Below are 21,097 nucleotides of genomic sequence, written 5' to 3'. Positions count from 1 at the left end.
TCGCAGAATGTAGCAGGTCATTTGGGTGTGTGTGTGTATTAGGTTTTGGTTTTTTATATGATTTCTCCCATTCAATTTAACTCTTCTACACAGCATGACTATAGTGAAAATGTATTTAATAAGAATGTTTGAGTAGAGCCTATATAAAATTGTATGCCATCTCAGGGAGGGAGGGGGGAGGGAGGGGAAAATAATCATCTAAGTTATATGGTAGTGATTGTAGAACACTGAAAATAAATAAAATTAATTAATTAAAAAAATAAAATAAAATAATAAATTTTAATTTTCTAAATTCTAAAAAATCTTTTTGTCTCTTCTCCCCCCTCCAACCCTCCTCCCACCCCATCACTTCTGCCCTCTGGGACCAAATAGAACCAACCCAATCCCTCCTCCCCACTAGAGCTCTTCACATACTTAAACACAGCTGCCATGCCCTTCCCCTCCCCCTCCTCATCCCACTCCCTTCCCCAAGCTACCTGTGTCCACTTCCTTCTATCCATTTCTCACCATCCTGCTTACCTCCTCTGGACACACTCCAGCTATCCAGTCCAAAAGCAGAGTAATGTCAAAAGCCTTGGCCTGGAAACCAGGATTCCCTGGGCTGGCTAGAGTCTCCACTAACGCACTGAAACTCACTCAGTGGCCTTGGGAAAGAAATTTACAGAAAAGAGGACTTAGATGCAGAGAAGGGAAGTCACTTTCCAGAGGACCTCAGTCAGAGACAGAGCTCAAACCAGGGTCTCTCCGGTGAGCTGTCCGTGGTACTGTACGACTGCCTACAAGAGGATTATCAGATATCGTACTCTGCTTTGTGAGGCTCGACCCTAAAACTTTGCTGCAGGTGAGGTACGGAGGATTGTCCCCATTTTACAAAGAAGGGCACGGATGCTCAGCGAGTGACTTCAAGGTAGGAGGGGGTAAGAACAAAATTCGACCCCAGGTTCCCTCTCGGGCCTCTTCCTCCCTCCCCTGCCCCCCCGACTCCCTTTTCGATTAGATTAAATCCCTCAGCCTGTCTGGAGGGATTTCCAGTAGCTGTAGCTGCCCAGCTCCTCCCCCTTTAAGAGGAGCCGGGCTACAGATGGGGCAGGGAGAGGGGAGGTGCCATCTGGGGAGGAGCCCAGGCATGGACTCCAACCCCGGGAGCTGGATAGAAAGTCAGGGGCAGCCTTCCAGAAAGAGGAGAAGCGTCTTCAGCGGGGACAGAGACGGAGGAAGATCATGGCACTCGCGGCTCAGCTGTTCAGTAGGGAGACCCTGACCACTATGGTCCTGGCCCTCATGGTCCTCTTGTTCCTTTTGGAGCTCTCAAAACGGTGGCGGAGGCCCCCCCGCTATCCTCCGGGCCCCGCCTCGATTCCCCTGCTGGGAAACATACTCCAACTAGACTTTAAGAACCTCCACGGCTCCTTCAGACAGGTAAGGGGGCCGGCTGGGGCGGGGCTGGGACAGGGTGGGCTGGGGACAGACCCCCACCCTGGGGGCCTGTGAACGTCAGATGGCGGATCCTCGCCCCTAGTCTCCCAGTGCCTGCTGGGCAGTGACAGGTTAGCTAAAAGTACTTAGGAATCGATCCCGGGGATTCGAGAAACAAACTCCTCTTTCAAAGTTCATCCTGGGGTCAAGGTGCAGCCTTGGCCAGCTCTGCAGTCACCTTTCAAGCCTCGCCCACTCTAGTGCCCTTTCCACTGCCCCTCACCCCAATGCTGCGGCGGTCTGCCAGAGTCCGCCCCGGTGCTGAAGTCCCGCAGTCTCTCCACTGGGCCTGGGCTTGTCACATCCCTGACAGCTTTATCTCCGGCCCCCCCACCTCCCACCCCTCTTTTCCTTTCCACTCCTTCCCCGACGGGCTGCCAATCGGTCTCCCTGCTTTCAGCCTCTCCCCTGCCAATCCTTCCGTAACGCGCCCAGACTCTCCCTAATGGGCGGCCTCACTCAAAAAGCGTCAGTGCCTCCCTGCCCTCTGGGTCTGGGTGCAGGAAACCCTACCGAGCCTGCGGGAACTCCCGCGCCCCCTCCAGCCTCCCCTCCCTCCTTCCCTCTGTTGCAACCAGACAATAGGATGGGGGTCTCCTTGAAGGCAGGGGGAGAGCCCCAGCTCCTATATTAACTACATTTTCTAGGATTTCCTGCTGCTTTTGTGCAGCACTGTCCGGAACTGAAGTCAGAGGGCCTGGGCTCAAATCTCAGGTCTGCCATTTTCTGCCTGGGTGACTTTGGGCAAGTCACTTAACCCCTGTTTGCCTCAGTTTTCCTCCTCTGTAAAATGAGGTGGACTCAATGGCCTTTAAGGTTCTTCCAGCTCTGACTCTCCGAGCCTATGAAAGAAGCATGCAGCTTCTGTAATCTGCACACATGACATCTCATCTATGTTCCTGGTTCAGTTGCTATGTGGGTGTTCATCACCTCTTCTAATCTAGATGGGCACAGTGGGCAGCATCTCCTGCTCCCTCCGGCTTGGATGCTCCTCCTCCTGGTAGTACCTAAGTGCTGGGGCCAAGATTCAGAACTCTAGGATAGGGACTCCAGGTCAGCATGGTGCAGGGAGTCCCTGGCCCTGCCTTCTCCTCCTGCCCATGACTTCCCTTCCCTCCACAGCTCCGGAAGAAGTTTGGGGATGTCTTTAGCCTCCAGATGATCTGGACCCCTGTAGTGGTGCTGAATGGACCAGAAGCTGTCCGGGAGGCCTTGGTGCAGAAGTCTGAGGATACTTCAGACAGGCCATCCTTACCAGTCTACAAGCACCTGGGCTTTGGCCCCAATGCCCAAGGCAAGTTGCTCTTTGACCCAGCAGGTGCCCCAGGGCAGCCTTACTCGCTGGAATACTATCTTCAAAAGCAATGTTGGTCACCCTCAGAAGTCATCAGGTTCAACCTTCTTATTATTCAGAGGAAACTGATTCCCAGAGCAGTTAATTCTGGGAGGCTTCACTCGCCCAACACACCTTGGAGTAGGGGCATCTCAACTCAACACTGAAGAAGTCAAGTGTGGGGTGGAGTGGTCAAGGAGGACTTCTGAGTGGAGGCAGGGCTTCACTTGTTTGCCTAATCAAAGTGACCTATGGTCTCTTAATTGCCATACCCTCATCCTCCCTGACCCCTGCACCCTCTTTCTCCAAGCTCTCTCCTCTCTGACACTGCTCTCTCCTAGCTCTCCTCCTACCTGACTGTTGCTTTCTTGGTCATGCCCATTAAGCCTGAGTGTTCCCCAACACCTTGTTCTGGGCACTCTCCCTTGGTGATCTCACCAGATCCCATGGGTTTAATCATTTTCTCCATATCAGATGACTCCCAGACTGGTATATCCAGGCCCACCTCACCCACGTGGATCACAGCATCTCAAACTAGCCATCCCATAGACTGTCAAACTCAGCACATCCAAAACCAGACTCACTCTCTTTCCCCTCAACCTTCCCCCTTGCTGAACTTCCCAAGCACTGTGGAGGGAACCACCATCCTCCCAGTTCCTGGGTCACCCAGACTGTCCAAGGAGTGTCCCATTGGTCTTCCTGCCCCAAGGGCCTCCAGCGGTTCCTTCTTGCCTCCAGTATCAAGTACAAATTTCTCTGTCTGGCATCCAGTCCTTCATAATGTGGGCTTTTCCTACCTTTCAGGCTTCATCCACTTTCCTCCCCTCCATTCACTCTGCAACTAGTGACAAGGACCAGTTTGCTGTTCCTTGGACATCATTTCCAACTCCAGGCCTTCAGAGGGGCTGTCTCCCCTATCTGGGAGGATCCCCCCACTTCTGCCCCACCCTTTCCTGGCTTCTTTAGAGACTCACTCAGATCACCCCTTCCCAGCCCCCTCAGTTGCTACTTCTCTCCCCATGAGGTTACCTTGCACGCATTTGGAAGATGTCTCATATTATGTATCTGCCTCTCATTTTGCCCAGTAGGAGGTAAGCCCTCTTATAGTACTGGGGCCATGTTTTTACCTGACTTTTTCTCTCCAGTGCCCAGCACCATTTCTGGCACATAGTCAGTCCAAACTAAACTGACTGATTCAGCTATTTCACCCCACCAGGTGTGATATTAGCCAGATATGGGGAAGCCTGGAAGGAGCAGAGAAGGTTCTCCTTGACCACCTTGAGGAACTTTGGACTGGGAAAGCAGAGCCTGGAGCAGTGGGTGACCACTGAGGCAGCCTTTCTCTGCTCTGCCTTTGCCTCCAAGGAAGGTGGGTCTGTGTCCCTCTAGAGGAGCCAGAATGAACAGCTTTCTCAGCTAAACTACAGTTGAGGGAGATGGGAACCCAAGGACACTTGTGGGGCATGGACTTAGATCTTCAAGGATGAGGATGGGGGTGCCCTTGGAGCTCACCTGGAAGTAGCCTCAGAGAAAAGGAAACCAGGTGCTTGCTGAATTAGGGCTGAGTTCACTTGTTTCTAAGCTGCTAAAGGATCAGCACCCTCTAAATTTTAACACCCTGTAGCAAAGCCCTACTGACCTAACCTAGTCTGCCTCCTGCACCACAGGGGAGCAGATAAATGACAGGACTGAAAGAGCTCCAAAGCTGGGTAGGAATGGGGCAGCAGGGTTACACTCTAGGATGTCTACCTCCTCTCACCCCTTTCCCTCCACTTTGCCTCACCCACAGGACAGCCCTTTGACCCCCACTATCTCCTGACCTGTTGTGTCACCAATGTGATCGCCTCCCTGACATATGGGAAGCGATTCAACTATGATGACCACAAGCTGCACAAGCTGCTGGACCTTCTTGAGATCAGCCTGAAGGAGGACACAGGACTGATGCGGGAGGTACTTGTAGCCAAGTCCCCTTCCCTCAGGCCCGAGAGATCCTAACCAGCAGACAGGGCTGGCTGTGACCTCACGTTCCCCACCCAGGTGATAAATGAGTTTCCAGTGCTCCTCTCCATCCCGGGGCTGCCTCAGTGGATTTTCCAAGGTCAGAGGGCCTTGTTTGATATTCTGGATGAATTCTTAGAAGAGCACAAGGATACCTGGGACCCAGCCCAATCCCGGGACCTGACAGATGTCTTCCTGCTGGAGATAGAGAAGGTAAGAACTGCCAGTGCCCCAGAGGAAGGGAAGAGGCCCATAGCAGTAGGTCAGGAGGAAGCTGAGGAGGCTGCCAGAAAGGACTCCCATGCACCCTCCATCCCCTGAAGGCTTCCTACTCTCCTTCCTTCCAGGCCAAGGGGAGCCCAGGGAGCAGTTTCAACCATGAGAACCTCCGAATTGTCCTAGCGGACCTCTTCACGGCGGGCATGGCAACCACTGCCACCACCCTCCAATGGGCACTGTTGCTCCTGCTCCTCCATCCCAGTGTCCAACGTGAGTCCCACGAGGCCTGGCCAGGGAGGGAGGGAGCCCAATGGGAAGGGCCAAGCCACAGTCTGGTACCTGGGCTCCCCAGGACACTGAGTGCTTTCCTGGACATGGCATTCAGGGACAGGGCCCTAGGGAGGAGAGAAAGGGCATAGAATCCAAAAGGTAGCCCCCACGACCCTAAGGAGCTCATAGGCTAGCTTGCCAAGGAATCAGGACACCTGAAACTGCCTTGGACTTACAGAGAGACCTTGGGTAAGTCAGAGACTATTGCATGAGAGAGACCTTAGAGGTCATCACGTCCAGCCCCCTCATTTTACAGATGAAGAAACTGAGACTCAGAGAGGGGAGGAGAGTTGCCCAAGGTCACACAGCTAGCTAGTAAGTCAAAAATATTTTCATTTAAGCCTGGTAGTGTGATTTCAGACACAGAGCCAATTCCTGGCAAGAGTTACCTTGAACTCTTAGAGGTTAAGTAACTGGCCCAGGCTCACACAGCTACTAGGTGTCAGAGGCAGAACTTGAACCCAGGTCCTACTGACTCTGAAACCACTTTTCTGTTAACCATAATGTGCTGCCTCTTACATGGCAAATAGCAGCCAGAGTCATGGTAGCCTTTATCCTCATCCCAATTCGCATTCCACAGATGAGAAGGGTCAGTAGGGAGGGTCAAGGAGAGATTCTTTTCTAGGACTTTCAGCTCAAGCCCCTGCTAGTGTGTGCCCCCCAGCACATGCACACATGCAGACACACACAGAGACACACACAGAGACACACAGAGGCACACACACAGAGACACACAGAAGCACACACACACAGACATACACACACAGACACATACACAGATACACACACAGACACACACACAGAGGCACACACAGACATACGCACGTACACACACATAGACACACACACAGATACACACAGACATATGCGCACACACCGACACACACGGACACACACACACAGAGACACACACATAGACACACACCCAGATACACACAGACATATGCACACACACAGAGGCACACAGAGGCACACACACAGACACACACACACAGACATACACGCACAGACACATACACAGATACACACACAGGCACACACAGAGGCACACACAGACATATGCACGTACACACACATAGACACACACACATACACACAGACATATGCACACACAGACACACACACAGACATATACACACAGACATACACACACACAGACACATACACAGATACACACACACAGACACACAGAGGCACACAGACATATGAACACATACAGACACAGAGACATACACACACACAGACACACACAGACATACACACACAGATACACACACAGACACACACACAGAGGCACACACAAACATACACACACACAGACACACACAGACACACACAGACAAACACACATGCAGACACACACACAGAGGCACACACAGACATACACACACAGAGGTACACACACAGACATATGCATACATACAGACACATACACACAGACACACACACAGACATACATGCACAGACACATACACAGATACACACACAGACACACAGAGGCACACACAGATACACACAGACATATGCACACACACAGACATACACACATACACACACAGATACACACACAGACACACAGAGGCACACACAAACATACACACACACAGACACACACAAAGACAAACACACACACAGACACACACAGAGGCACACACAGACATACACACACAGAGGCACACACACAGACATATGCACACATACAGACACATACACACAGACACACACACAGACATACATGCACAGACACATACACAGATACACACACAGGCACACACAGAGGCACACACATAGGCAAACACACACAGATACACACAGACATATGCACACACACAAACATACACACATACACACATATAGACACACACAGTCACACACAGATACACGCACAGACACACACAGAGGCACACACAGACATACGCACACATACAGACACATACACACAGACACACACACAGAGGCACACACAGACATGCACACACACAGACACACAGAGACATACATGCACATGTCCAAGTATCATTTATACTGGATGGCAGACAGGCTTTGTTCTCACTGGCCCTAAAGGGCAGAACCAGGAACCTTGCAGGGAAGATGCAAACAAGTGTCTGAAGTATCAAGAATAATGGTACCTAACCATGACAGCTGTTCCAGAGTGGGATGGGCTGCCTTTCATAGCCTAGCCTGGTAGCAGTCCCTTCAGGGGTCTGAAGGAAGTCCATAGGAGAGATGTTGTGGAGGTGAAAAGCAGAGCAAAGACATCTCAACGATGGGAATTTCCCAGTCTCTTGTGGAAACCCCATGCCATTTTCACAAGGACTCTGAGAGCAAAGCAGAATGTCTGCCATCCTCTTCTGACCTCACCCTCTTGGCTGGCATTTGGATGACACTCTAAGGTTTGCCTGGGGCTTCCTGCTCACCCTCTCGTGTGTCCATGGTGCCATCAGCATGTGTGGAAGTCACAGAGGTAGATTTTGACTCCATGGAAACACACTTCCTAGCTAGAGTTGTCCCAAAGAAGACTGGCTTGTCTTGGAGGTAGTGAGTTCCCTGCCACTACAGATCCCCAAACTGATGCAAGAAAATGGACCCTTGTGCTAGTACACTTTGGACTAGATGACCCTTAGGGTCCTTGTAGCAAGCAACAACCACTTATTAAATGCTCACTTTGTACCAGGAACTATTGTAAGTGATGGGAATACAAAAGCCCTTCCTTTGTAAGGGGAATGGGGAGCAGTGCTGAGAAGGTTCATGCCTCATGACCCTCAGATGACCAAATGTCCAAGCTGGAAGGGCCTGAGAGACCATCTGGTGATCTTGTTCACGTAGCTCCTTAGGGCTGGACTCCAGAAGAAATCCTGCCTCTCTTGGGATGGCCCCTCTCATCCTCACCTTCACTGGTCTCTCCAGGCAGGGTCCAGGAGGAAGTAGACCAAGTGATTGGCCGAAGCCGGAGGCCGACTCTGAAGGACCAGGCCCACATGCCATACACCAACGCCGTGATACATGAAATTCAGCGTTTCTCAGATATCATTCCCCTGGGTGTCCCACACAGGGCAAGCCGAGACATTGAGATCCAAGGCTTCTCCATCCCCAAGGTGCCCACCTGCCCCAAGGCCTAGCCCCTGGGCTCTAGAAAGGAAGCCAAGTGCAGGGCCAGCTGGGTCAGAGACCCTCCTCTGCACCTTGAAGCACAAGCACATGTGGCCTGGGATGAGGCCTGTTCCCTATCTGGGCCTCAGTTTCTTTGTCTGAAAAATGAGGGGATAGGATTGGATGGTCTCTGAGCTCCTGCCTAACTCTGACCTCCCCTGTTCTAAGGCCCCTCCCAGGCCTGACATCCCTTGTTCTGAGGTCCCTCCCAGTCCTGATATTTCCTGTTCTAAGACCCTTCCCATCTCTGACCTCCCCTGTTCTAAGACCCTTGCCCCAGCTCTGACTACCCCTGTTCTAAGACCCCTCCCAGTCCTGACATCCCTTGTTCCAAGACCCCCTCCCTCAGTTCTGACCTTCTGAATGAAGTGACCTTCATTCAGGGATGAGGAGGCCCAGGAGGCTCCTGGGGCCTGGTTGGGGACCTGGGGAGAAGGCAGGGGGTTCAGGAGGCCCAGGTTCTACCTTCCTCACATCCTTTTCTTGGGACTGAACTTTAGGGGACCACCCTGATCACCAACCTGAGCTCAGTGCTGAAGGACGAATCCAGCTGGGAGTGGCCTTACCGCTTCCACCCTGAGCACTTTCTGGATGCACAAGGACACTTTGTGAAGCCTGAAGCCTTCATACCTTTCTCTGCAGGTACAGGCGGGACAGGTGGGGAGAGGGACACCTTCAGGGATCAGAGGCTCCTGAGATGAGCTCCCAGGGCACAACAGAGCCCTGGAAGAGATTCGACTTCAGATTCCAGCTCTTAGCCCTTGCTAGCTGCCAGACCTGTGATGAGTGCCTGTTAACATCTCTGAGTCTCGGTTTTCTCATCTGGGCAATGGGGATGATCATCTGTGCACTACCAGACCCCTCTGGGTTGTGAGGATAATCCTACAGAAACAGGACTCAGGTGCTAGCCCAGCAGAAGGCACTCTGCACCAAAGATTGTTACCCACCTTTCCTCCTCAACTTTGACCATCACTGACGTCCAGGATGCAGTTTTGGCTGTTAATTAGGGGAGCCAGGATACTCAGAAGTGAGACCAGAACCATCACTAGACATCCTGGAACCTGGGGCAGATGAAGGGTCAGAAAGCCTGGGAGAGACAATCCATCTAGGGGTGCAGCTGGACCAGAAGTAGGGTGACCTATCCTCTCTCCTCTGGCCCATCTGCCTCTAGTACCCCCAGAGGAGGACTGTGATGCCCAGGATAGCAGCCTCCAGGGTGATGGAAGGAAAAGGACCCCCTTACACTAGGGGGCCTGGAAGTAAGCCTCAGCTGGCCCACCCTAGTCAGTACAAGAGTGGGGCATCAACAAAGGGGTGCTGGGGCTTCATGGTGGGCTGGGGAGAAGCAGGAAGTATGGGAATGGATGGAGAGGAGCCTTGTTCTAGAGCTGGGAGGGACCTCAGTCACTGAGCCCAGAAATTGAAGCACAGAGAGGTCAAGTGACTTAAATAAGTAGGGGGTGAAAGAGGCAGGATCTGAACCCAGAGCCTCTAACTCCAAAGCCAATATACCTTTCTCTGTTCCACATTCCCATGTGTTTCTCAAAGGAATCTCTAAGCCACAAGACTTTCTAGTCTGTGAGTCTGGCACCTAAGGTTCCATTCTCAGTCTTTGGAGGCTCCATTCCCTGCCCTTTCTAGAGCCTGAAGGCTCAAGGAGAGGGAGCGAGAACTAAGGAGGAAAAGAGGGAGCTGAAGTGATGAGGATTGCAGGCATGTGATCCCTGAATAGCTATGACCCTGAGCGGGACCAGGTCCCTTCTAACTCCAACATTCTGGGCTTCAAGGAGGAAAGGGAGGGCAAAGTAGAGGAGGAGGAAAAGAGAGATTGGGGGAATGTGTTCTTTAGACTACTAGGCTTGAAAGAAAAAGGCCTTTGATAGGAAGTTTCTTGGACCATTTAAAGTGTGTCAAGCACCAGGCTATTGGGAAACTGTGACCTCCATAACCAGCTTCCCTGCCTCCCCATTCCATCTATTTTAAATAGGGTACAGTTCACAAAAACTAAATTTCCCAACAAGTTTTTGGTTTTGTGCTATACAATGAGGTCCCCCCTGTAGTGCAGAGCAGGTGAGCCTAGGAGAGGAAATAGTGTTGAAGCAGTGGGAGTAATGGAAAGACAGCTGGATTCAGCTTCAGAGGTCCTGGGTTCAAATCCTGCATGGTCGTTTCCTGTCTGTGTGACCTTGGCAAATCATGGAAGGTGAGCCTCAGCTGTCTCATTTATAAAATAAGGGGATTAGAATAGAAGAGCTGAGGTCCCAACCAGCTCTTGTTAGGAATAAGGTCTTGCATTTATTATGTGTGGGACCTTAGACAACTGGCCTGTGGCTCAGTTTCCTTATCTGTAAAATTAGAAGGGTGGACTTCCTGGCTTCTAAAGTCCCTTCTACCTTCAAACTTCTAATCTTACGACTTTGAATCTTGGCCCTGAATACTTACCACCAGTGTCACCTCCCTGTATCTCGGTTTTCTCATCTGTAAAATGGGGTGGCGTTGGACTTGATGGTTTCTAAGGCCCTTTCTAGATCTAAAGCTATGTTCCTTTGTGAGAGCTAATCAGAGGGGAATCAGGGGGGTTGGAACATCTCCCCATAAGCCTGGGAATGACAGCATCTTGCTTTTGTGCATTCCCCCAATCCTTATGCTTGCCTCTCTCATGCAGGCCGCCGGGTGTGCCTGGGGGAGCCACTGGCCAAGATGGAGCTGTTCCTCTTTTTCACTAACCTGCTACAAGACTTCAACTTTGTCCTGCCCCCAGGGGACCCCCTGCCCAATGACAAGGGCAACATCTCATTTATCTTAACCCCTCAGCCCTTCCAGGTCTGTGCTGTGCCCAGATAGCAGAGGGGCCTGTCCTGCCCATACCCCTCGCCAGTGCGCTTTGACTAACCTGGCTTCCCTTGGGCTAAGGGATTATGTCACTGGTCTCATGGGAAATAAACTTCTCAGCTCCTGCCTCCTGCCTTCCAGTCTTGTGGGCACTGAGGGGAGGAACATGGCCATGTCAGGGTTAGGGAGAGCACATGGGGTTGTAGTAGTTAGAGCTGGGAGCAACCCTGTGGGAGGATCATTTAGTCACAATTCCTCCCTTTCCCGGGTAAGGAAACTCTAGTCTGGAAAGGTTCAGTGATTTGCTATAACCAGTAAGGATCACAGCTAGCCATGCTCCCTGCCTCCAAAGCCAGGGTTCTCTGTAACAAGCTAGGCTGCCTTTCCTCTCTGGGCCTGTCTTCTCCTCTGAGAAATGAGGGGGCTGCACTCAATGACCCCTACAGTCTCTCTTCCAGACTGAACAGGCCTAAAGGCAGTGGGCCTCATTCCCCACAGGACCTCCACCTCTGGGCCAGTGACAGCAGCCAGCATGGAGCCCTGAATTCTGTCCAGTTGTCCTCAGTCAGGCCTGACTGACGAGTTTACTGGGTAGGAGGTCGACAAAGGTCGGACTTATGCCCCTAAAAGATCACTGGCAGCTGAGGGTGGAGAGATTTGACACAAGGAAACTAAAAGCTTTTGCAATAGTCCCAGAGAGAGGTGATAAGGGCCTGCTCTAGGCTGGTGGCCTTATGTCCTTGGGCAGAGGCCATAACCAAAAGGAGTGAAGGAAGACACAGATTTAAGAAGAGGTTGGAAATGTGGTGAGGCAAGCATGGTGGACATGCTGAACCTGGGGACCTGGGATTAGGGAAGTGTCCTCCCAGGAATGGAGAAGCTACAAAGGGAAGGTTTTGGGGAAAGATAATGAGACCTGCTTTACCATGTCCAGTTTTAGATGTCCAAGAGGCAACTCGGTCTAATCCAGTCCTGTAGATTTACAAATGAGGAAACTGAGGTCCAGGAAAATTTGTCCAAGGTCAGGTAGTGAATGTCAGCTATAGGTGGTGCAGTGGATAGAGAGCCAGGCCTGGAGTCAGGAAGACCTGAGTTCAAATCTGGCCTCAGACACCCACTGGCTGTGTGAACTCAGGCAAGTCACTTCACCTTCTTGGCCTCAGTTTCCTCATCTGTAAAATGAGCTGGAGAAGGAAATGACAAATGACTCCAGTGTCTCTGCCAAGAAGATTCCACACAGGGTCTAGAGTCAGACAAGACTGAAACGACTGAGCTGCAGCAACTTCTGACCATAGAGCCAGAACAATGAGCCTGATCTAAGAGAGTGAAATCATACGTGTGAGAGTCCTGACCTGATTAAAAGCATGGGGGTGGGGCAGCTCCACAGGCTCGACCTGGGCAAGGGGAGGGGCCCCTCTCACCAAAGTGGGAAGGAAGAGCCTTGGGAAGACTGCATCTGGGGGGTCATAGGTAGTTGGGGCCACCCAGTCACTGGATGGACAACTCAATCAAAGCTCAGGTGGCAGGGTCCTAAACCTGCCCCATGGAGAAACTGGGGGTGTTTAACCCGAAGTAAAAGGGGAGCTAGGGGTCATGAGAGGCAGTAAGGACTCGCCTGGCTGAGGGTTGATAGCCTTAGAGCACTGCCCGGAGGTGTGACACAGTCAGAGTCAAAGCAAGACTAGAACCCAGGGCTTCCAGGTATAAGCTAGGCTCCTGCCCAGAGGGAGGGGCTGGTGGAGTAGAAATGGACACTTCAAAAGAACAGGCTCCTCTGCCCTAAGGTTTCTAAAAACCTTAGAAAAGAGAACGCAAGAGTAGACTTCAGAGTTAATGGCATAGAACCTGGGTACCTGACAGGCATTGACCCTGACCCTGGTAAGCACTGATGGACACTGACCCTGGAAGACCCTTAGTGGGCCATGAGCACTAACGGGCACTGACCCCAGTGGGCATGGCCATGAACACTGACGGGTACTGACCCCAGTGGGCATGGCCATGAGCACTGACGGGCACTGACCCCAGTGGGCATGGCCATGAGCACTGACGGGCACTGATCCCAGTGGGCATGGCCATGAGCACTGACTCTGACCCTGACAGGCCCTCATCACAGTGGGCATGGACACTGAGGGGCACTGATCATGGTGTCAGAGTCTGGTGGACACTGCCCTAGGCAGGCAGGTCTACTACTCTGCTGGCCTCACAGTCAATGGCTGGGGTGGGGGGTAGGGGTAGGGGCCCTGTTCCTACTGAAGGTGGGGGAGGGATCTGAAGGACTCCAGCCTGTGGCTATTGGTCATTCTCCCCTACCCTACTCCTCTCTGCCCCAAGGTGCTGCCCTTACAGGCCTTAGACCAATGACAGACTCAGACAGGTGCTTAGGTGCCCCAGTGGTGGCATTTCCATACAGGCTTTATTAGGACCTTCCTTCTTTAATGGTTCTGGGTCTTGGGGAGGTTGGGAGCTGAGAACCAGTCTACCCAGAGCCCTCGGAGCAGCTGTGCAACCCAGCTTGGCTCCCTGTCCATGAGGAACTCTGAAATGGACAGACACACAAAGGGGTTGGGGACTTGTCAGCAGATGCCCTTCCTGGGCTCTGCACTGTTTTCTGAGGCCCTGGGAGGGGGAACCCCAGGCAGACCTGGGGGACACCTGATTTAAGGTGCAGTGGAATCCCCCAGCACAGCCAGCTTCTAGGGCTCTCTTGTCCCCAACCTCAACTTTACAGCCAAAAGGAGAGGTGGATCTTGGTACCTGGCACTCCCAATGGACACAGGCCTTCTCAAGGCCCTTGGGCTGGAGGCTTTAGGCCCAGGGTCCCAGCTCACCTGAGCTCCAGGCCCAACAGGTCTGGCTCCCCTCCCATCCATACCTCAGAGCAGCTCCAGGCTGAGGCCCAAGGGACCTTGTGGTCAGTACATTTCTCAGAGGTGGGGACAGCAGTCACAGCCTTACCCTCTCTACAGACCTTGGCCTTCTGCTTGTACTTATTTTCCTGTGGAATCAAGAAACAAGAGGGTAGAGAAAGGCAAAGCCTGGACTTCAGCCCTAGCTTGGCCACAAGATTGCTGTGTGATCTTGGATAGATCACTTTCCTCTCTGGCCCTTGGTTTCCCCACCTCTAGAATGGGGAAGCTGGACCCAATCATACCTCAAGCTAACATATTTCTGTCCCTTGAAAGTGGCCAAATACTTTCTTCATAAAGTCTGGGGCGGGTCATTTATGCCAACAATATGGTTCCCATCTGACAGATGAGAAAACTGAGATTGAGGTTCTGTGCCTTTGCAATGACTGCTCCAATGCCTGGACTGCCCTCCCTTCCTCCCCTCTGCCTGCCTCAAGCTCCCTCATTTCACTCTTTGAACCGTGTCCTCGGTGCCTGGCCACAGTGCCTGGCATATGGCACAAACAAAAAATGCTTATTGATGGGCAGTTAGGTGGTGCTGTGCAGTCAAGAGGACCTGAATTCCAATCTGACCTCAGACACTCCCTAGCTGTGTGACCATGGCTGCCTTAGTTTCCTCATCTGTCAAATGATCTGGAGAAGGAAATGGCCAAGTCCTCCAGGATCTCTGCCAAGAAAAGCCCAAATAGGGGCAGGGAGAGCCAGACATGATCGAGACGACTCAACAACTTCTTTCTCCAAATCCTCAGCAGGTTGTTTCAATTAAGGAAGGCTCTTTGGAATTCCAATTGCTGGTAGAAACAGGAGCTGGTGTTTGTTGGGAACATCCAGGGTGTCTAGGGGGACACTGAGAAGGCTGGAGCAAACTAAGGGGAGTCCTCCTCACCTCAGAGGCCAGGCGCAGCCCCTCTTTGCCCATAAAATCCACAGGGTCTTCAGGGTCCTCCAGAGCAGTCACCTCTGGACCTGCGACCTTGGCAGTCCTCTGGGAAGGCTGTTGGGGAAAGGGTCAGGAGAGATGTGAGGGCCAAGCAGTCCAAGTGAGGGAGCAGGGAAGAGCAGGAGGGAAGGAGTCTCTTAGGCTTGGTCCTCTCTTTCCCTACTCCACCCTCCTGAGCAGCCAAAGCATTGGTCCAGCCACCCAACCTGAGCCTCAATGTCAGGAAAAAAGACTCACAAATCAGAACTATCCCCAAGGGGAAGAGCCTACCCCAGAAGGTAGTGAGTCTCCCTGTCGCTGGAGGTCTCTCAAGATGGGTCCCCGGGTGACCCCCTCCCTTTTGAAGGGGCCTCAGTAGGCTCCCCCTTCAGCCGTGGTATTCCAGCTCAGCCTCCAGTGGCCCCTGGGAGTCACTTCCTGAGGATGGTGTGTGCCTCCAGGGGAGGACCAAACATTCCCAACAGAGGCTCATAAAGCCTGAATTAGAAGTGGCCTCAGAGGCCATCCATCAGAGGAAACTGAGGCCTAGGGAGGAAAAGGGACTTGCCCAAGGTCACGCAGTCAGTAGGGAGGAAAGCCAAGATTTGAACTTGGGCCTCTTATTCTAGAGTCATTGCTTTGATCCCCACATCACTGTCCCTCCGTCTGTGTGTCTGTCTGTCTATCTGTCTGGCTGACTGCCTGCTCCTTGTTCCACCCCCTGGGGCCAAGTAGAAGGAAGCTATCCCTCTCTCCCTGGACAGCCCTTTAGAGGACCAAAGACAGCTCCAAGATCTCCCCAAGCACTGTGTCCGAGTCTCCCCCAGGCTGAAGATAAACAGAGGCCCCTGGTACTGTGTCCCCCGGCAACTAGTAAGGAATGAATACAGTAGGTATTTAATGCATGTTTGTTGGTTGGAAATGAAGCCAGATTGGGGGCCTGGAAGACTGTGATTTACTGATATGTGTGACCTTGGGCAGTGATGTCATGCCTCTCTGAGCCTCAGTTTCCCCATCTGTAAAATGGGGAGGGTCTAACACAACAGCCTCTGGCCCCCACCATCCATAGGCCCCGGGCTCAGCATAACACACTCACCAGCCCAGCTCACCATTTCCAATTCTCGGTTCTTTGGTTCTGCTGAGGCATGGAGGGAAGGAGGAGAGAAGAGAGGAGGGGACAGAAGTCCACAGGGCAGAAGTCAGGTCACCGGGTGGCCCCTGCCCACTCCCTCTGCCACCCCTTGGCACCTGGGAGGTGATATGTCAGGGTGACCATGATGCTTACTGGAGAACATCCTTCGGGGTCCCCTGATCCCTCTCCTTTCCCCTCCCCAAGGCTCAGGGCAGGGAAGCCAGGCTCCCAAGATCTTGGGAGGGCCTGGGGCAGGGTGGACAGATGCCACAGGGGTCTCTTACCTGGGTCACTGGATAGCACTTGTCTGCCAGCCCCCACACAGGCCTTAAGGTTTCCCCTAGGTGCTAAGGAGGAAAAAGACAGCTCCAGGTATATGGGACAGTGAGAGGACCCAGACACCAGGAAGCCAGCCCCACCTCCTCCTGGCCCACCCTGGCCCACCCTGGCTCTTTTGGAGGCCTCAGGCTGGGCCGATGACCGGTAAAACAGAACCTCAGAAACACCAGAGATGTCACAGCCCTTGCCTCTGTTTCCTCTTCTGTATAATGGGCAATAATTGAGTTAGGCTGGTTCTTTGGAGAGAGTGCTCCCCATTCTTGGGCACGCCAGGGAAATGCATTATCATCATCGGTAGTACCGCAGGGAGACCTTCCCTCCATCTGGTGACAACCCTACCCAGCTGCCCAAGCAGAGGGGTGCCCCTACCTTTGGAACCCCCAGAGTCCCAAGGTTGTCCTCAGAGTTCTTCTCATGCCTTCCATGGAAGAAGTAGTAGACCATGCCTGCTGGCCAGGGCAAAAGAACTGATCACTGCCACTCCCTCTGCCTCTGCAACCTCCGGGGGAACCAAGGAGGTCTCACCCACCAGCCTCTCCCAAGAATGGGCCACGAGGCCCAAGATCCCAGCCTGGGTCCCAGCGGCTGGTGATTCACTGAGGCTGAGTGAGTTGTGGTGTCTTGGCTTCGAGGGCCTGTTATCTCTAAATAGCAGCTCTTGTGACCCCCTCCCCCTCTGGCCAGGATGGTGGTCATCAGCTCTGATGGAGACCCCTGGCCCGGATGATCAAAAGCATCTGGCCCTGATAGTTGTCTTGCTTTGTCTCTGTCTCCAGTAAGAGGTTGGTGCTCCCAGAGCTCAAGGACCTTCTGGGGAGCTGAATGTTAAATTATAGGTATGAGCATCAACACCCTGGAAAGGGGTCAATGGTAGAAATCAGAGCCTGATTTATTGCTTTGTTCTTTTCTGGACTCGGAGTAATGGAGAAAATGTTAATAAGTGTGTCACAGGTACAGAGATTTTTTTGGTTGAGTGTGGATTTTTTGGAGAGCTGGTTGTTAAATCATTAACCAGCACACCCTTCACAGTGGAATGAGCACTGGATTTGGAGGCAGAAGACGTATGTTTGGACAGAAAATTATTAATATAATGACAGAAATTAATGCCAAATGTAATATGGACCGTCACCCCCTTAAATGATTCTTGTAATGCCAGAATTTCAGTAAGGTCCTTACACTCCTACCCTTAAGATAATGAAATTAGATCCCCCCACCCAGGGATCCTGCCTTATGGGGGAGCCCAGCTGATCTCAACTTCTCCTTTCCTTGCCCCTTCCCCTTGGCATTCTTGGCATGAAGGGCACAGCAGCCAGGGTGAAGTGGCCTGGGTTGCCAAGGGCTGCTGGGCTCTCATGAGGCCTTGCTACCTCCAGCTCCCTCTCCCTCTCCTCCTGAAATTAGAAACACTTTCTCATGGGTCCCTTTGGTTGGGACTGGCCACCCCTAGGCTGGCAGGTCTGCTGCCCTCTTATCTTAGTTAAAAACACTTTATTCCTCAACTCACGGACTTTGATTTGTTTTGAAACTTAACAGTTCAGATCTCTGCTCTGCTGATATTTACTACCTGAGTGACCTTGGACAAGTCCCTCTGGTTTCCTTCTCTGTGAAATCAGGTTGTTTGACCAGGGCCTCCTGAGGTTTCTGTCCTATTTCTCAGGCAGCTGGTTAGGATGGATCTGAGCTGCTTATGTTATAGCCCCAGACCATCTCACCCACCCCCCCACTGGGGTGGGGTCCATAGTGAGTGGCCCTGATCTGGGCACTGAGGGGCAAGGGTGTGTGACTTTCTCACCTGCCAGAATAAAAAGCTGCATCACATACAGGGACTTGGAAACTCTGGAAAAGAGAAAAAAGTCTAGACACAGCTGGAGCCAAGAGGCTGAGCCTCCCTCCCCTCCCAACTCCCCAGTGCAGTAGCTTGAAGTGAGAAAGGCAGGCACCCCCAACCAGAATCTGATCCCCACACACCCCAGGGGGAGATGCAGCCTCCTTATTCTCTAATGAGCAGCCCAGGAGCAGGACTGACCCAATGTCATACAGTGATCAGGAGGAAAGGTAGATGCCAGACCCCAAAGTTCCCCCCTTTTTGACTAGATGCCCCAAATGCCTTTCCACCCTAGACAGCTCCAGTGTCCTGGGGAGGGATACAGATGACCCCACTCCAGTGCCAGGTACTGGGCTGGTAGAGGGGGTGGGAGGAGAGGTTGGAGCTCCAGAGCACCTCCCACCCAAACTGGGAAGGAGCTCAGGCTGGCCCCTGAAAAACCCATCAAGCCAGCTCTGCGCAGAGTCTCCTCAGCCAACTACCCCAGGCTCTTCAAGGCTCCAGGATCCAGTTTGGGATGGGTATAGATGCTGCCCCCAGTGGACACTTCCCTGACTCTCCCCCATCCTGAGGGACCCACTAAACGCTGTGGTTTGGAGACTCCAGGGCTTGGGGAGGGAACCTCCTCTTGCTGTGGGGTGCTGGGAAAGGCTGCTCCTCTGGGAGTCAGGGAACTTGGAGCAGTGCCCAACTCTATGACCCAGGGCACCTCCCTTTCTTTCCCTCTCTTGGCCTCGAGCCTCCTCCTCTATAAAAATGGTGGGTTTGGGCATCTCTGGTCCTAGAGTAGGTGGCTAATAATGGCACCTCTCCTGCAGCAAACCTTGCCCCCTTTGTGCCAGGGCAGTGTTGTCTCACTGTCCTTTCCTTGGGCTGACTTTGGCTTGGGCGTGCTGGGAAGGGCAAAGGGCAGCTGTTACCGAGCATAAGGAGACTCCTCAAAATGTCTGTCTCCTTTTTAGGAGCATTTTAAGGTAAACAAAGCACTTTCCTCAACACAGATGCTGTGAGGTTGTTGGGGGTGTCTGCCTTTCTCATCTCTCAGTGGGAGAGGGCAGGAAGTTCTGCCATCTTCCACCTCATTCCAACTCATGTTACCAAAGGGCTGTAAGGTTGGTAAAGCATCTGACATCAGGTGCTGCCTCATTGGATCCTCACAGCAATCTCTCAGGGATTTTATAGATGAGGAAACTGAAACTCAGGATGATTAGGTGACTTGCCCAGGGTCACACAGCTAGGAAGTGTTTCAGGCAATATTCAAGCCCAAGTCTTCCTGCCTCCAGGCCCACTATGTCCCACTGTCTCGTCTTCCACTGGGCCTATACTGGGCAACCTCCCAACCTGTGTCTGGAAGAAGGGGCCCAGGTCTACCATGTACAGTACCTTTCTCGTGGACAACACAAAATCAGCCCCATCTTGGACCTAGAAGGAAAGAAGGTGTCAGCCCCAGGCCAGTGCAGGGTGGGTGGTGGGGATAGGGGAATCTCAGAGGATATGGGTTCTGGCCTTGGGACCAGAAGATCAAAAGTGCCAAGGTCCCTTAAGAACCTAATCTGGTCCAGCCATTCTCAGACTTCTTAGCCTCAGGGTCTTTTAACACTTAAAGATTATTAAGGACTTGGGTAGCCAGGTGCTGCAGTGGACTCAGGAGGGCCTGACTTCAAATCTGGCCTCAGACACTTCTCAGCTGTGTGACCCTGGGCGAGTCACTTCACTCCCTCCAAAATTGAAGACCTCCCCCGCCAAGAGCTTTTACTTGGGTGATATCTCTTGATATTTACCATTTTAGAAATTATATTATTTCATGAAAATAGTCTGGACCTCACAGACATGCCACTATAAGCCCTGGGGTCCCCAGGTCATGGTGGGGACCACTGCTTTGGTTTTATAGAAGCTAACACCAAATGAAAGCATTTTAAGCAAAGTGCTGGGGATGGAAACACAGACAAGACAGACCCTGCTCTCAAATGGCTCATATGGTAATGGGAGAGACATGTTGTACATGGAGCCAGAGGGAGGGACATACCAGTGACATTAGCTGGGTACTGTGCCAGTCTTCAGAGTGAGGAGACTTTGCAGCTTGGGGCTCTCAAGGGGCCACAGAAATAACAATAATGATGCAGCACACATATGATACCTTAGGGTTTGCAAATTACTTTAAAAAGACAAGTATTACCACCCCCATTTTACAGATGAGCAAACTGAGGCTGGAGGAGGTGACTTGGTCCATGGTCCCACATCAGAACCTGAAACCCTGGGAACCCAAAGCCCTCTTTCCTCTGTATCACGCATGGGCCTCTAGAAAAATATGGATAAAACTGCCCCTTCTGGGGAATGATTTCACAGGGTCACAGATTTAGAGCTGGGAGGGATCTCAGAGCTCACTTGTCCAACCACCCTAACTGTTCTAATGAGGAAAAAGGCCCAGAGCTGGGACTCCAAGCTCCACTGGCCAAGTCAAGCCCCCTGCCACTATCCTCAAAGCTATTTCTGACTCCCACTGAGACTGGCTAGTGCCTGGAATTTCACCTTTAGAGCTTCATTCCTTTAGCTAATGGCTAAAGCTGGTTAAAGCAGAAATCCCCTCTTTCCTCCTGATCCTCAAGGGAACAAAGACATGATAGGGTGTCAGTGATTT

At 52.2% G+C, this 21,097-nt stretch overlaps 1 protein-coding gene across 1 annotated transcript; it reads left to right on the top strand.

Annotated features, from left to right (window-relative positions):
• Nucleotides 1-1,144: 1,144 nt before the first annotated feature.
• On the top strand, nt 1,145-11,465 carry CYP2D6 (cytochrome P450 family 2 subfamily D member 6). Its single transcript, XM_072596300.1, has 9 exons — nt 1,145-1,419; nt 2,599-2,770; nt 4,026-4,178; nt 4,599-4,759; nt 4,847-5,020; nt 5,155-5,296; nt 8,264-8,451; nt 9,007-9,148; nt 11,172-11,465. Exons 1-9 carry the CDS (start codon nt 1,222-1,224, stop codon nt 11,348-11,350), a joined length of 1,509 nt encoding a protein of 502 aa, XP_072452401.1. The 5' UTR covers nt 1,145-1,221; the 3' UTR covers nt 11,351-11,465.
• Nucleotides 11,466-21,097: the final 9,632 nt, after the last annotated feature.

The sequence above is a fragment of the Notamacropus eugenii genome, chromosome 3, assembly GCF_028372415.1.
Source record: "Notamacropus eugenii isolate mMacEug1 chromosome 3, mMacEug1.pri_v2, whole genome shotgun sequence".
Classification (NCBI taxonomy): domain Eukaryota; kingdom Metazoa; phylum Chordata; class Mammalia; order Diprotodontia; family Macropodidae; genus Notamacropus; species Notamacropus eugenii.
Note: the sequence above shows the minus strand (reverse complement) of the source record. Positions and strands in the feature narration are given on the sequence as shown.